We start from the raw sequence: 16,739 nt of genomic DNA on the forward strand, positions 1-16,739 counted from the left end.
AAAAAAAAAAAAAAAAAAAATAGAATGAAGGGACCCTGGCCAGCCTAAGTGTGGCAAGCCCGGCTCTGGCAGGCCTTGTCCTTCTCCTCCATTCCCTCTGCCTTGCTAAACCATTAGATTACATCCCTAAAGCTAGCCACCAAGGTCTCTTTCCCATTTGAGGCTGACTACCAAGGTCCATCCATGGAAGTGCTGAAGTCCAGCAATCAAAAAGCCCCCTTTGGCTCACCCTAGTTGATAGGCCCAATTAAAATTAAACCCTTCATCCTAACTGCCATTTGCCTATGGGCCATATCTGTCTCCTCTCTATCCAGAGGCAGTCCTTTGTCCCTTGGGGACAAATACCCCTTTACCCTCTCCCTGTTCCCTTAACCTTCTTCCTCACCCTCCACCTTCTGTGTTTGTCTCTTATTCTTCTGTCCCCCTGGGGCAAAGAGATCTCCTTTGTGCTGAGAACATGGTCTTGGGGGTCCTGAGCTGATACATTTCCTTTCAAAGATCCCCCACTTCAACTGTGGGTGGCAGCCCACATCCTTTTTTTTTTTTTTTTCGAGACAGGGCTTCTCTGTGTAGTCTTGGCTGTCCTGGAACTCACTCTGTAGACCATGCTGGCCTTGAACGCAGAAATCCGCCTGCCTCTGCCTCCCAAGTGCTGGGATTAAAGGCATGTGCCACCACGCCACCACTGCCCAGCAGCAGCCCACATCCTTAATCCCAGCACTTGGGAGGCAGAGGCAGGTTCAAGGCCAGCCTGGTCTACAGGTGCCAAAGTTACCCAGAAAAACTCTATCTGGAGGCGGGGGACGGGGAGAAAGGAGAAAGAAATCCCACTTCAGGCAGGGCTGGGGGTGGAGAAGCCCATTCTACCGCTACAGGGACAATGGCAACAAGGTGCTTGATGGGTAAGCATGACGAGCCACCCACATTCTCTGTCCAGAAGTCTCGTTTAAAAAGCTGGCGAAGGAGCTGGCAATGGTGGCACACGCCTTTAATCCCAGCACTCAAGAAGCAGAGGCAGGCGATCTCCTTGAGTCTGAGGCCAGCCTTGAACAAAGAGAGTTCCAGGACAGCTATGGATACACAGAAAAATCCTGTCTTGAAAAATAGCTGGTAAGGGACTCTGTCTCAAACAAGACAATGCCTAAGGAATGACACCTGAAACTATTCACTGGGCCCCACACTACACACACACACACACACACACACACACACACACACACACACACACACCTCCCACTGCTCTGACGCTAGGGTGTCCTCAGAACCCAAGCTGAGATACACGTCAGCCCACAGCAGGGAGACCAAAGAGGCCCCTGGTTGGGTGCTCGGCAGGCACTCACCACAGACGTGGAAGACCCGTGCCCGCTTGGCATCACAGCTGGAGGTGTGGAGGATAAGCCTGTGGTCATCGAAGAGGGCTTCAGGGCCTTGGGTCCGCAGGACCATGGTGGACATGTCTTCCAGATCTGGTAGGCAGAGAGAGGCTGTTGATTGACAGGTGTTTCACGAGGGCACTGGTTGGGTGTCAGGGGCTGGGGATCCCAGCCTCAGCTCATGGAGCCACTACAATCCATCGGTGTGAACAACAGAGGCGCGTGGATACATGCGACACTGCCCTGCCTGTGCCCTTCTTTGTGGCCCAGGTACCCTCATCCCAGAGCAGAGGTGAAGCGCACCTGGGCATCTCACTCGGCAAGCCACGCCCCTTTCCGTCTCCAGGGGATGCTCACTTTAGAAGCCAGCTTCTGTGAGCATTATGCAGGGACTCACTCAAACACAAGTTAGAGATTCAGTGGGGAAGGGTCTGAATTTGGAGCTGGCAGCCCACAGACTGGATGTGCAATTTGGGGGGACTCTCCTGTGAGTCTCCTTTCTAAACTGGGGTAACAACACTCGCCCCTTTGGATGATTAAAGAAAGATCTTGGGGAAGATCCTTGTACATAGTAGGTACTCAACCAATGCTAGCAGCCCCTTTTCTCCAGCAGGAAGAGAATGCTGGGTGACTGGGAAGGAATGAGTACCACAAACATTGGGGACTGTGGAGTGGCAGCTGCCAGCCTGGCCGGGGCTCTGAGGAATCCCATGATAAACTCTGCCTCCTCCTGGTCTGACTTCAGAGCCCCACTTGGGGTAGGGACTCCTGTGGGGTCACTGAGGAGGGACCCTGGGTACCCAGAGTCTGGGCTGCCCCAGCACACTCACCTTGCAGGCAGCTCACATACTGGTCACAGTTATCTTGGGCATCAGAGCTGGCATCGTCCCGATCACAGTTCACCAGCAAGATGGCTCCGTACCCATCAGGTCCCCACACCCACTGCCTCTGTCAGTGAGAAAATACAGCTGGCACCAGGGCTCCAGCAGACCCAGGGAGGGCCTCCTACTCAGTATTTGCTGGCCAACCACATCCCATGAGGGATCCACCTTCACTGAAGGAACCCCTGCAGAAGAAGCGCCAGCGGCCCCCAAAACTTACACCATCAAGGCCAAACCACAAGGCTGGCTGTTATGGCTGGCTATGAGGGGCATCCCTGGCCATGACCCCCTTTCTTTATGGGTAAGTTCTTGGCTCCTTGCTCATCTCTCCCGCCCAAGCCCTTTTCCAACCAATGGAATGTCTTTGTCCTTCATTCTTCCCTTTGCAGTCCACTCATTCCTTCCAGGAAGTCCCCCAGCCACCTTGGCCTCTTTTAAACCCACAGCGCATCAGCATGACCAAGACCGCATGAGAGACCGTTAATAGCGTCCTGTACAGTAGGGTGCTCTTTCTGCCCAGATCTGGTCCTCACATTTATTACCTGTGAGACAAATCTGCTCACTGCCTGTGTTTATCAATAAAGTTTTATGAGAACACAGTCTCATGATTAGTTTCTGCATTAACTGGCTGCTTCAATGCAGTATAGGTCACAAAGCCTAAAACATTTATAATCTGACATTTACTTTTTATTTATTTTAGCTTTTCAAAGCCAGGGTTTCTCTGTGTATCCCTGGCCATCCTGGAACTCCCTCTGTAGACCAAGCTGGCCTCAAACTCAAAGATCGACCTGTCTCTGCTTCCCAATTGCTGGGATTAAAGGCACATGCCACCACACTCCAGTAAGGCATCTGTCTGTCTGTCTGTCTGTCTATTTAAAGTTTCATAACCCTTGACCTAGTTTATAAACCTAGAACTTTCTCTTCAATCACGGACAGCCCAGGGCTGGGAACCCATGCTATGATAACGTTTGCTGATGATGACCCCAGCCATGCCTAGTCCCTGTCTGGCTACCCTGACCTCACATCAACTGGGAAGAAAGGGGACACTTGTAATGGCCTCGCCCTTCTGACCTGGTGCACAGGAACTCCGCCCTGCTGCCCACCTTATCCACGAAGCTCCTGTCCTGCCGGTCCTCACAGTTCACGTCACAGTCTAGGGTGATGTCTGTGGGGGAGGCAGCAGCAGGTGAGTCCCCAAGATAGACCATGGATAGCACCCACCTCAGTCAGCTGGGCCAGGTAGGTGGGTGGCATCCCCCAGGAGACAGACAGAGGTTGGGCCCTGGAGTTTCCCATGCTTGGGCAAGGGAGAAGGGATTATGTGTGTGTGTATGTGAGTGTGTATGTGAGTGTGTGTCTGTGTATATGTATGTGTGTGTATGTGTGCATCTGTGTGTGTATGTGTGAGTGTGTATCTGTGTGTGTGTCTGTGTGTGTGCATGTGTGTGTATGTGTGTGTGTCTGTGTGTGTGCATGTGTATATGTGTGTCTGTGTGTGTGCATGTGTATATGTGTGTATGTGTGTGTGTGGGTGTGTGTCTGTGGGTATGTGTACATGTGTATGTCTGTGTGTGTCTGTGTATATGTATGTGTATTTGTCTGCCTGTGTGTGTATGTATGTGTCTGTGTGAGTGTGTGTCTGTGTGTGTGTGTGTATGTGTGTGTGTGCATGTGTGTCTGTGTGTGTCTGTGTGTGTGTGCATGTGTATGTGTGTATGTGTATGTGTGTGAATGTGTGTGTGTATGTGTGTATGTGTGTGTGTCTGTGTGTGTGGGCATGTGTATCTGTGTGTGTGTCTGTGTGTGTGCATGTGTCTGTGTGTATGTGTCTGTGTGTGTTTGTGTGTGTATGTATGTGTGGCTGTGTGTGTATATGTGTGTGTGAGTGTGTATGTGTCTGTGTGTGTATGTGTGTCTGTGTGTGTCTGTGTGTGAGTGTGTGTATATGTATGTGTGTGTCTGTGTGAGTATGTGTGTGTCTGTGTGTGTGTGTGTGTGTGTGTGTAGGGGAGGGTCCAAACAGGACCTTTTCTTGATGGCTACCTGTTCTGAAGCCCCAAAGCTCTTGCTGTGTGGGACACAGCAGGCACTGAGCCCAGGTGACTGGGAGCAATCTCCATCGATAGGAAGCTCCATCGGGATGCGCCCAGCTCCTCGGAAAGAAGCAGCGAGCTTGGATTTTGGTGTCAGAAGGGCACAGTGTGAAGGTGGGCTCGGCCACCTCTCTGTACAGCCTAGGGAATGCTGCCTTGGCGTCTACCCTCCTGACCCAGACCATCTGCTCAGCCTTTCTCACTGGAAATCAGAGGCCTCTTAGAATGAATGCGTAGTGCATAAGGAGTCAGGCCTAGCCTATAAAATGGGCTTAGTTTAGCTCTTAAAGGACAGACAGACAGATAGACAGACAGACACCTCAGGTGCTTTTACTCCCCTACCATTGTGACAGGAATGGTAGGATCTCACCGACATACCACACAAAAGAACAGGTGCCCAGGGATTCCAAGCACAGAAAACCCGACAGACCACACGCTTGGCTGCGCGTGTTCAGTTATAAGCCACACGGAAGATAAAGGAAACCCAGGGCAAGCCAGGGTCAGAATCATCTAATGCAGTGGCTCCTATCCTGGACTCCGTGGTTGCTGCTCCTTTGTAATCATTTAATGTACCAAGATGTGTGTGTGTAGTGATTTTTGTTTTTGAAACAGGATCTCCCTCTGTAGCCCTGCCTGGTCTGGAACTCACAGAGATCCTCCTGCCTCTGCCTCTGCCTCCCAGGGGTGCCATTAAGGGCGTGTGCCACCCCACCTGGCCTCCAACTTTTATGGTAGAGTCTCTCACTGAATCCGGAGCTCAACAATTCAGCTAGCCTGGCTAGCCAGCAAGACTCCAGGCTCCTCTCACTTCCTCCTCCTAGTCCTGGGATTTTAAGCATAGGCTACCATGCTCTGGTCTTATCTGGGAGCTGGAGATTTGAACTCAGGTCCTCAAACTTGTTCAGCAAGCACCTTAACTATTGAGCCATCTCCCCAGGCCTGCCTTTCCCTATGTTTGAATTTTCTAATGTACAATTTTTTTCAATTAAAAAATTTTTTTAAAGAAGTTTGGAGGGGGGCCAGGCAGTAGTGGCATATGCTTTTAATCCCAGCACTTGGGAGGCAGAGGCAGGCAGATTTCTGGGTTCGAGGCCAGCCTGGCCTACAGAGTGAGTTCCAGGACAGTCAGGGCTACACAGAGAAACCCCGTCTTGAAAAAACAAAACCAAAACAAAAAAAAAGTTTGGAGGGGGAAGGGTGTGTGTTTGTGTATTTTTGTGTATGTGTTTGTGTGAGTGCATGTGTGTATGTGTGTGTGTGTGTGTGTTTGTTTCTATGTTTGCCTGTTTTTGTGTGTGTGTGATTGTGTGCATATCCTTGCAAAAGCTAGGAGGGTAGTCAGTCTACTTCGGAGCTGCATGCCCAGCTCTCAACTGCTTCTTTTACAGAGACTCTGGTTCAGTTCATCCCCGGCCCTTGCAGGACTCCCCCGCCACATCCCAGTCCTGCCCTGCTTACCCACACAGGTGAGGTACAGTACTGCATAGGCCAGGGGCAAATGCTCACGGCTGGAGTGGTAGGCTATCTGAACCTGCAGCAAGACAAGCACAGTGTCACACGTGGACAGGCCTGTGGGACGTGGTGGGCGATCTCTATCCCCGTGTCAGCTCCCCTTTAAGCTCCTCAGGGTCACTTATTCCCACACCTGGGCACATCTGTAGAATGGGTGCCATTTGTCTTGGATCCATGGGGACCTAGATTCTAATCCTATCATCAGCTACCTAGATTTGAGTTCAACATCTCTTAGCTAAGGTCCCCGTGCCTGTCTGAGCTGCCTCAGCTTCCCTACCTCTTCTGATCAGAACTGGAGACCTGCATAGCTCCCATTCTGTAGGCAAAAAAACCCTCAAGAGTCCTGCGTTTGAACGTCCCAATTGAGTTTGCCACCCTTTGGTCCCAGAAGCCTATGAGCCCTGCGGCCTGCTTGGTCCCGGATCCCACACCCATGATTGTAGCTATCCTGAGACAGTTTCTGACCTTCTCTGGGCCTCAGTTCCTTCAACCATGAAGTGACAGATAATAATGGTTTCTACCCCGTAGGATGGGTTACAGCCTGGTGGATTAAAGAGGCAGGACATGTGGGGACTCATCACAGTTGCCCAAGCTCAGCTCCCAGCCACCATTAAGGGTGAGGACTGATACCACTGGGAAGTTGGGGACACTAGGAAGTTAATGGAGGCAGTTTAATCACTGACTCCTTGACCTGCTCCTCACCCTGGGACATGCCCTGCGGACACCTGTGCCATGCTGCTCTAACATCCCCCACTTCATCCGGGTCTGTAGTCTCAGGATCCTGTGGAGGCCACCCTACCCCTCAGTCTGGGAGCCCCAAAATGCTGCACCAGGGGAGGGAAGAGCACCTACAGCCTTCCGGAGTCCTGTGGAAGCCTGAGAGCTCAGGATGGGAGGTATTTATACAGCCTCAACTTTCAAAGCACCAGCTGGGGTCTCCACAACCGCCAAGTCCCACTGTCCAGTCCCAGGGTCTCTGTGATCCTCACCAACCCAGTTCCTCATTACGACTTATGACTTCAGATAAGCTACACCCCTTCTTGGCCTCAGTTTCTTCTTCTGAAGTATGGGTTTATTGAGCTCAGGGCAGAAGCCAGATTCAGAAAGGAGACAAGAAGAATGGGCAGGGAGGGAGTCGGATCCAGATGTGCAGGAGTTGTTCCTCTGTTCCTTAGCTGGGTGGGCTCCCCGACAGTTACTTGGTGCTCCACATAGGGAAGGGGGTCTGCCAATGATAGATGGGCTACCCAGGGCTTAAAAATGGTCAGTGCTTCTTAAAGGGCTAGTTCCCCCAAAACACTGCCTTTGATACTAGAATATCTCCCTCATGACAGGTCCTGGTCCCTGTCAGCCCTTCAAGGGACTGTCACCAGAAACCAGCTCAAAGGTCACCCATGTCTTGTTTTAAATCTCTCCTAGCTTTTAAATGGGGACAGGAAGAGGGCAGGAAGAAGAGAAGCGAGACCCATCAGGGAAATGTCAGCTCCCAGATGTCAGTTTACCTCTCTGTCCCTGCTCTCTCCTCCTCTGAGAGCAGCAGGAACCCCCTAACCAAGCCTCTCCTTGCTGATGTGGAAACTGAGGCCCAGTACAGCGTGACTGTGCACACTCCTCTCCTCACAGGAACTGGTCAGACAGAAGACACTTGGGGTCCATCCCCACCCACCCTGGGAAGAGGACTGGAACGGCCCCATCCTTCAGACTGACATACAGAGGTCTGAGGACATACAGCCAGCACTGGTAGAATTGGGGTTCACACCCAGCAGTCTGGCCCTCGGGCTGAGTGCTCCCCCACGGAGCTGTGGCACTCAAGAGAAAGATGGGACGCAGGACCAGGGGAGAACTCACGTGACTATCGTTGAGGTCATTGCTAGGGGAGTTCATGACCACGATGATCTCCAGGCCCTTGTTGAAGCACCATCGCCTGGTGTCAGCTCGCTCTCGGCTCCTCTCCATGCTGGGAGACACGTAGATGTCCACTCCCGGTGTCCCATAGACCTCAAACATGTCTGTGCCCTCAGGAACTGACCTGAGAAGAGCAGGGAGCATGGGCAATGTGAGCTCAAGCCTCAAGCCCCCCTCCACAAAGCCTTTCCCAACTACCCCAGTAGCTCACAGCAAGCTCTGGGAAAACGGAGATCAGATACCACACAAACTCATGCATTCTCACACCTAAGTGTGAACTGAGACTCACACCCGAGTGTGAACTGAGACTCACACCTGCATGAGTGTGAACTGAGATCCGAATGTCCCTTCACCATCAGGTTCATTTGGGGCTGGGGATCACACACACACACACACACACACACACACACACACACACACACACCAGAAAGACTCAGAGAGGTGGAAGAAAAGGCGGATATGGGCTGGGCATGGTGGTGCATGCCTTTAATCCCAGCACTTGGGACAGAGACAGGTGGTTCTCTTGTGAGTTCAATACCAGCCTTGTCTACATAGAGTTTCAGGACAGCTAAAGTTACATAGTGAGACTTCTGTCCCAAAATACAACAAATGGTAGGAAGGAAGGAAAGAGGGAAGGAAGGAAAGAAGGCAGGGGAGGAAGGAAGGGAGGGGAGGAGGGAGGGAGGGAGGGAGGTAAGAAGGTAAGACAGGCTCGGGGGCTTGAACAGAGAGAAAGTGCTTTCTCTTGGACCCCAAGAGGGCACCTTAGCCCCAGTAAGCCAGGAAGCTGCTCAGATTTCTATAACAGGCCCAGCACCATCTTCTTCTTCTGTCCTGTATCCACCATGAAGGGACAAAGGGCCTTGCCATCTCCCTGGTGTGAAGTCCTTTGGCTCTGAGGCCCCCGTCACTCAGCTCCCCTGAGCTCTTCCCTAGGCCACTCTGTGAGTTTGCTGGGAGTCCCTAGGGTGGCTGAAGACAGCCTGGCCAGGAAGAACACCCAAAGGTGGCGGCTGTCACAAGCATCTACACCACAGCCTGGGCAGAGTGAGGGTTCAGTGGTGCCAGGGCTGGGGTCAGCAGTCGGGTGGATATCAAGCCGGGTCCCATTTCTGCCAGGTGACCTTGACTAAATCACCTCGAGTGTGGGATAATGACACACACTTAGCCAGCCTCTTGGGAAACTAGGAGGCTCGAATGTATTTATAGCCATGAGAAGCTTGCAAGACTCCTGACAAGGGTAAGGAAGGTGCTATTAAGATGAATTATGGTGCAGGCTGCAGGTGGATAGAGACAGCTCTGACGGCGAGCTGGGCGGGCAGTCGTGATGCGTCTGAGGAAAAGGGCTTTCACGCTGAAGCCTCAGGAGCTCCAGTTAGGCTGCGATGGCTTGATTCCATTCTTTATCCTTGTGACGTAGGAAGCTAGCGATGGCTCTTGGGTGGGAAGAGAGGTGGCATGGAAAGGGGATTGAACCCCGAGTACTCTGCGGTCAGGAAGCCTGGATTCAAGTCCCAGCCCTCAACTCACATCTGGAAAGTAGCACATTGCCTCACCCGTGCGGCAGCTGTCCTGATGGAGTTGGAAGGAGGGGGTGTGTTCTCCTCCTGCCAGAAGGCAAGACTCCAGACCGCCATCCAGGACTGACGACGCCATGGGTTAAGATGGCCAGGGTGGAAAGAGAGCCTGGGTCAGAGGCAGCAGACCCTTGTTTCCTGAACTTTAGGAATTGGTGGCATATTCCCGTTTCCTGGAAATCAGGAAGTTCTGAACTTCTTTTGTGCGACACTCTTCCTTAGGCCACCATGACTGACGGCCAAGCACACCCCATACCCAAGCTTCTGGATGGCCCTTGTCCATGCTCCTAACCTAGCTGAGGCCATTCACATCCCTCCTGGACAGCTTGAGTGTACAGTGACCAGCGAACACAGGACAATGACCAACCTCGCAGGACCCAGGGCATGTTTTTTCTGGGACACAGAATATCAAGAGCTAAAACTTGGCAGGAGCTGCTGAGAGCTCAGAAGGAAAAGGCACTTTCTGCCAAGGATGATCAGCTGAGTTTGATCACCAAGACTATGTGGTTAAAAAAAAAAAAGAGAGAAAACCGACTCCTGAAAGTTGACCCCTGACCTCTACATGCACCCTATTACACACCCCCACCAATAAATAATAATGATTAATCATAATAATAGACTAGACAGTCCTTGAAAATGGGAATAGCTCACTCACCCTCTGGGTGGCCAGTCCTTGTGGACCAAGCTCCCAGGGCCAGTGGTGCTGCAGGGACCCTGTCATGGAGCCTTTCCAATGGCCACTGATGCCTTAGCCTCATGGCAAAGGGACTGCTTAGAAATGCTGGCTCTGAGTCCCCACCAGAAGCACAAGGATGACGTGGGCTGAGACTACCCGGTCTTGGGACCCATCAGCCAGCTCTTCCCTCTGCATCCTTGTCCCCTGCCCACCGTGAAGATCACACCGTGCGTGATTCTGGCAAATGAAGCCGCCCCAGTGTGATGCGCACACTATCATCTCACTTCAGGAAAACTAAGGCTCGGGGGTGACTTGTCCAAAGTCAAGCGTAAGCTAACTGACAACCCCTGGTCTTAGCGGCTTAGCTATCTTGTCCTCACTCTGGGGCAAAGCCAACCTGGTGCCTCCCTTCTCCAGCTTCAGTTCTGGGCTCTAGAACAAAAATTGCTACTGAGATGTTCCGGTAGTTAAAAACAGAATAAAATAGCAGCCAGGTCCCCTCGGCGCTGGCCTGTGGGGGCAGAGACCACAGGCAGAGCCCAGGCTTTGAGAGGCAGTTTCAATGAACAAGGGCTCCAGATCCCCCAGCTTGGCTCACAGAACTAGGCTCAGGAAACTCTGGGTCCACCTGACCCCACATCCCCTCTCTGGTTTGGGACCGTGGTGGTGACATTGACATTTCTCCAAAGACAGTGGTTCTGAGACCCCTCACCCAGATCCTTCCATAGGGTGGTAAGAGGAACTGGTCCCATTGGTCCAGGCAGCTCTGAGGCCTCAGAACCGGCACATACTGTGCCAGCCTCTTCTAGGAAACTGAGGCTCAGGGGGAGCCAGTGGCTCAGGATGGCATGGCTTTGGAGACACCTAGGACTCAAACTCAAGGCTTTACCTGGCTCCAAAGGGCATCTCATGGGTGCCGTGAGCTCTCTGCCCTCCCAACTAGCCATGTTCAAGACCCTCAACTAATGAGCTGGGCCAGCTTTTTCATATGCTTGTTTTTGAGAAGACCCAAGCTGCAATGGGGAGGTGCGTGCGTGCATGCGTGCACATGTGCGGGTGCTTGTTAAGACACACAGAATCTCAAACACACTAAGTATGTGCTTTGCCACTGCAAGGTATCCCCAGCCATGCCCTACCTGAGATTTGGAGATGAGACAGCCTGGTCCACATATTATTTTTTAAAATTTGGATAGGATCTCTTTTTTTGACAGGGTCTCATGTATGTAGCCCAAGATAACCTTGAATTTTTTTATGTAGCCAAGGATGACCTTGAACTTCTAGTTCTCTTGCTTCTATCTCTTACATTCTGGAATACAGTCATATGTCAACATATCTGGTTTGTATGGTACTAGAAATCACAACACCCCAGGCCCGGCCTTGCACATGCTAAGGGACTCTTCTAGCAACTGAATCCCAGGCACAGTGGTACTCCTACATGACTCAAAGGTGCGGCTGGGGTGGAGACACTGCAGAGAGGAGGGTGCCACTTCATCGCTAGGTGTGGTTGTAAGAGACACCTGCCCTGGAGAAAAGCTTCCCTGGGGAAGCCTGCGCTGCTTCCTGTTGGTGAAGGCCTCCCTAGTGGGTCTCCATCATGGGCGCCCAACTTCTGGCTTTTCCCAGCGCAGCTTCTAGGGCTTGCTCCAAGGTGACTGGGCTGGTTTGAGAGAGCTAAGAAGTGAGCATGTGGCCACTCTGTGACTACTGCCCCACTGCAGCCATGCAGGCCAGACCTGCCTCTTCCGGGATCTTGCAGATGTCGACCTGAGCACACACGGGACCCTGAGCTTCCACCAGCCTCCATGGGTCCCTACAACCATATGTCGTGGGTTGTTTGGGTTTCAAGGCCTGGTTTCTGTCTTAGCTCACTTTCTGACCCTAGCTAAGTCCTCTCACCCACCAGGCCTCACTTTCCCTATTCAGAAGAAGGGATGGGTGAGCCCCAGAAGCCACCACTGAGCCAGCCTGGGGACTGCTTTCCATTCTCATGCATGACACATTATAAAGATGACAGCTGAGCCAAGCAGCCCCAGGGGACAGACACCTAGAAGTGAGTCAAGTGTTAGGAGAATGTCTGAAGGTTGCTTTCTGAGCCTTCCTGTCTCATTCCAGCCTGCGACTGTGGCCCTGGGTAAGCCCGGGGCTGTTCCAGAACTTTCCTTATTCCCACTATGAACCAAACTTTCTCTGCCTCCAAGCCTGAAATCTCAGCCCTGAGAGTGATCTTTGAGAAGGGCTATTCTCTCTCTCTCTTTTTAAATCCATTCCTCCATCCCCTGGTCCTAGCCAGCTGTTCAATGGCAGGTTTGGGGACACTTGAGACTTTCCCCAGGCTCAGGATAGAGCCATAAGATAATGGAAATGATAGTGATGGTGACAGATACCATAATAAAATGTGCATGTAAGCATTGGCCCTGCACTCTGTGGTCTACATACCTGCCCTCCCTCCCAGTGTCTCTTTGAAGAAAAAGCCAAACAGTTCAGACGGCCTCATGCCTCTCTACCAACTGGTTATGTGACCTTTGACAGGTTAGTTAACCTCTCTGGGTTTACCTCCGAAATGGCAAGGCCAGGGTGCTGAGAATCTTATGAATTGAGACCCCTCACCCAATCCTGAATCCATAATCCCTACACCCTTCTGCTATGGTAAACCCGGGCACTTGGGCAAAATACTTAGGACGACGCAAGCCACCAAGAGCCCAGTGCCCAGTCACATCACTGGCTCATCACATTGCAGAGCTAGAAGCAGAGAGTCCACAGGGAAAGAGCTTCCCTGGATGAAGCATCCAGAAGTACCAGATCCAGGGCTGAGCCACCATCCTGCTGTTCCTGGTTTATAGGCTGGGGCTGGGCTCCAGGAAGAACACTATAAGATGTCCAGTCTAACTCTCCCCTTCCAAGACACAAGTCGTGGATTGGAGAGATGGCTCAGCCATTAAAGGCTAGGCTTTCAACCAAGACACAGGTCATCTCTGCAGCCCTCACTGGACAGCTGCCTGACCAACACTAGAACTCCCTCCCCAGGTAGGAACAGCCTTGCACTTATGAGAGTCCCCAGGGTAGCCATACACTGATGCTCAAAGAAGCCCATGATGGGTGTGTGGCACTCCATTTCCCACGGGGATTGGCCATCGGTAAGTGTGGACATCCTAGAAGACATCAAAGCCCTGCCGCCACCCACGACTGCCCCATCCCCAGTCTTCTTGGTGAATCCTCACCATGGTCCCAGTCACTCAGGTTACCCCGACCAGCTGCTTGCCTCCGACCCAGCCCATCCTCCACCCTCTGCCTCAGAAGGCACCTCTGAGAGGAACAGAAGGAGGAGGGGGAGGAGCTATTCCCCAGCTCCCTGGACGAGTTAAACCAGAGGCATATCTACCCAATGGGCACAAGGCAGCTGGGCAGTGAGTCACCCCCATGGGCACGCGGCCCTGGAGCAGGCTGTGGCGCCAGGCAGCATCCACCCCCCTTCCTGTCCTGCCCGCTTCTTTGGAAGCCACGGGCTCCTTTTTGCATATTTCACAGTCCACCTACCCTCAGCAGGAGCTAGCTCCTGGTCTGCAACTCATCTCAGACTTGGTGATCTCCTGTGACAGACCGGCAGCTCACTCCCTACCCTCCATGCCTCAGACCCCAAGCAATTTCACTCCACTTTAGAAATTCTTACTTCTGGATGCTTGTTCTCAAAGGGTGTGAAACTTTAGCCCCCCAGGGCATATCTGACAACTGTCTGAGTTTTGGCTGACCCAGCAGGGGTGGGAGCCCTATCGGCCCCTGGCAAGTGGAGACCAAAGATGACTCTCTCAGCGTTACAGTGAGTGGCACAGTCCCACAGGGACTTCTGGTGTCCCAGTGCTGAAGCCACATCCAAGATGGGGGCAGGGAGGTCTGAGAGGTGACACCCTGACCCCAGTATCCTCGGAATCTTGTCAGTCTCAGGGCTGGACTCACAAGCCTAAGAAACCCCTACCCAAGCCACCCTGAACTGTACGGCCTCGGCCTGGCACACAGCAGCAACAGCACATGGGTGGTGATCTGAAGCCCTGGGGCTCCAGGGGGGCTGAGCATCTGGACACCGAGTCCTTAGTAGGTCTACAGCGGGCTCAAAGCTCAGCTTTGCCTCCACGTGACTGTGTGACCTGGGCTAATGGCTCACCCTCTCTGTGCCACCACTAGCACTTTGCGAACATCACCTGAGATGGTGTTAACATCAGAGCTCTTGTCAGGGTGGAGTCTGAGAACTGTGACCAGCTCTGGGAACAGAGCTTGGCACCTTAAATGCTATGTCTTTGAGCAGATGTGGCCTTTTAAGAAATGACTTGATTCTCAGTTCATAAGCTGAGGGGTTGGAGGACAAGGAGACAGGTCCCTTCCCTTTCTTGTGACCAACCTCTCTTGAGGACCCTCAAACTGAGAAATGAGTCCATGGCCCCAGAAGTGTCTAAGTCCTCTGCATGGAGCTCAGCTCTGCCTGGATCCTCTGGTTCAAACCCTGCTGGGAACCAGGCTGACTGCAGCCAGGACCCACACTTCCCACGGTGGGCAGAGGTTCCACAGATGAGGCAGCCTGTGCCCTGAGGAACATCCATCCACACAGCTCCTAGCAGGGAAGGCCCAGGGACTCGATGTGAGGAAGCCCAGACCCTCCAGAAGCAACTCTTACCCATAAATGTCCACAATGGTCTCAACCCCTGCCACACACACAGCGCTGGTAGGGTGTTCCAGGGATACACGCACAATCCTCTGCAGAGACATGCCGGCCTAGGATGGGGGCTTTGGCCACCAAACCCAGCACTAGCCAGAGGTTCCCCCAAGATGGGCTTTTAAAGCACCCAGCTCCGCCCCCTCCAGCCCAGGGCGCATGCTTATTGGCTCCGGCTCTAGAAACCCAGCCTCTTCTCAAAGGCAAAGAGCCAATCTCCTCTTCAGGATTGGCCGGAAGGGTTCTGATATTTGCATATGAACCTGGGGCTCCCACTCCAGGGCACCCAGGGAGTTAATGTCTACCTGTAGAAAAAAGCAAGTCCCCACAGGTGCTTGGCCAGCACATCTGGGGAGGCTAGGGGGAGGGGGAGGATACGAAGGGGAGCACAGGGCTTTGTCCTGGCCCTTCTCTGCGGTCTTGCCTCTGTTTACACTGCTGTAAGGGCCGCTGAGGGTGCAAGGCGCCAGGCCCCATCTCACCCTGGTGCAGGCAACTGGAGGTGCGGGTGTCCCCTGAACTCTTCATGCAAGCTTACGAGAAATGTTGGTCTTGCCTCCCCCTCCCCTCCCCTTTCCTTCCCCTCCTCCTCTCCTTCCTCTCCTCCTCTCCTCCCCCATCCCTCTCCTCCCCTGCCTCCTCCTCCCCTGCCCCTTCCTCTCCCCCATCTTCCTTTTTTATTTATTTAGTTTTTCCGTGTGTGTGTGTGTGTGTGTGTGTGTGTGTGTGTGTGTGTGTGTGTTTGTGTGTGTGTGTGTGTGTTTGTCTCAAATACCCCAAAGTTACTACGAGGTTAAGGACGGTCTTAAACCTCGGATTTTTCTGCCTCCCCAGCGCTGGGATTACAGATCTGCACCGCCCTACACAATTTTATCTGGTGCTGGGACTCACACCCAGAGCTTTGTGGCTGCTAGGCTCTACCCAAGTCACACCCCAGCTCCCACTGGCCTCCCCTGGCTCCCATTGGCCATTGGCCTCCCCCAGCTCCTGCTCTTTCTTTAAAAATATTATAACAATATGTTTATCTAGATCGATTTGATTTTTACATGTGGGGGAAGGCAGTGCCCACGTGTGCCATGGCACCTGTGCAGAGGCCGGGGGATTTGTTTCTCTCCTCCTACCGTGTCCATTCCAGGTTGTCAGGCTTGGTGGCAAGCACCTTTACCCACTGGGCCACCTTGTTGGTCCCCTGCCTGCCTTTAATTAATAAAAGCTTGGGTTGTAAGACTAGAGAGAGAGCTCCCTCCTGCCTCAGGGTCTTCCTGGCGGCACTTCACACACGTGCACGCACACACACACACCACAGACACACACACATACACACACACACACCACACATCAAACACACACACACACTACACACAGACACACACACACACCACACACATACCCCAAACACACATACACACCACAGACACACACACCACACACACACACACACACACACACACACACACAGCACACATACCCCAAACACACACACACACCACAGACACACACACACACACACACACGTGCGCGCGCGCACACACCTTACTTCAGCCCACCACCACACCACCACCAATTGAGCCCTGGCTGTGGGGATCATGGCTGGGCAGGTCTAACATGGATATGGGTTCACTCTCCTAAGGATGTTACTGATGTTGGAGGTCATAACCTCCCAAGTGGGTAAATGATACAGCTGTGAACAATGTCATCAGGAGTCAAGGATAACAGTGTAGGATGCCCTCTTGTAGATGGGAAAACTGAGGCAAGAGGTGTCTGCAAGAACGAGGACTCTGGGAAGAGGAGTCACGTTTGATCGGCTGCGCCGCGTATTGATGGGATCCCATCTCTTCTCCTGGTGCCTGTTTCCTCAGGTCTAGAAAATGTGGCCGACCAGTCACCCACTTGGGCAGAGATAATGGCTGTGGAGGCTCAGAAGTGCTGAGTAGAGGTTCTTCCCTCCTCCCTGCTGCTGCCACCCCTCCAGGGCAGGGCAGGGACCAGGATCCACTTCCTAGGGTCCCCCATTTGCGCC

General features: G+C 52.8%; 1 protein-coding gene across 1 annotated transcript in view; it reads right to left on the reverse strand.

Moving 5' to 3' along the window:
• The window catches only part of Padi3 (peptidyl arginine deiminase 3), a 28,359-nt gene extending 13,587 nt beyond the window's left edge, over nt 1-14,772 (reverse strand). The window contains exons 1-6 of the mRNA XM_031376953.1: nt 14,681-14,772; nt 7,708-7,888; nt 5,806-5,878; nt 3,358-3,419; nt 2,204-2,321; nt 1,341-1,466 (exon numbers count right to left, since the gene is read on the reverse strand). Of these exons, the coding sequence (XP_031232813.1) occupies nt 1,341-1,466; nt 2,204-2,321; nt 3,358-3,419; nt 5,806-5,878; nt 7,708-7,888; nt 14,681-14,772 (652 nt within the window). The remainder of the gene's footprint in view (nt 1-1,340; nt 1,467-2,203; nt 2,322-3,357; nt 3,420-5,805; nt 5,879-7,707; nt 7,889-14,680) is intronic.
• Between the last annotated feature and the right edge of the window lie 1,967 nt (nt 14,773-16,739).

The sequence above is a fragment of the Mastomys coucha genome, unplaced genomic scaffold, assembly GCF_008632895.1.
Source record: "Mastomys coucha isolate ucsf_1 unplaced genomic scaffold, UCSF_Mcou_1 pScaffold18, whole genome shotgun sequence".
NCBI lineage: Eukaryota > Metazoa > Chordata > Mammalia > Rodentia > Muridae > Mastomys > Mastomys coucha.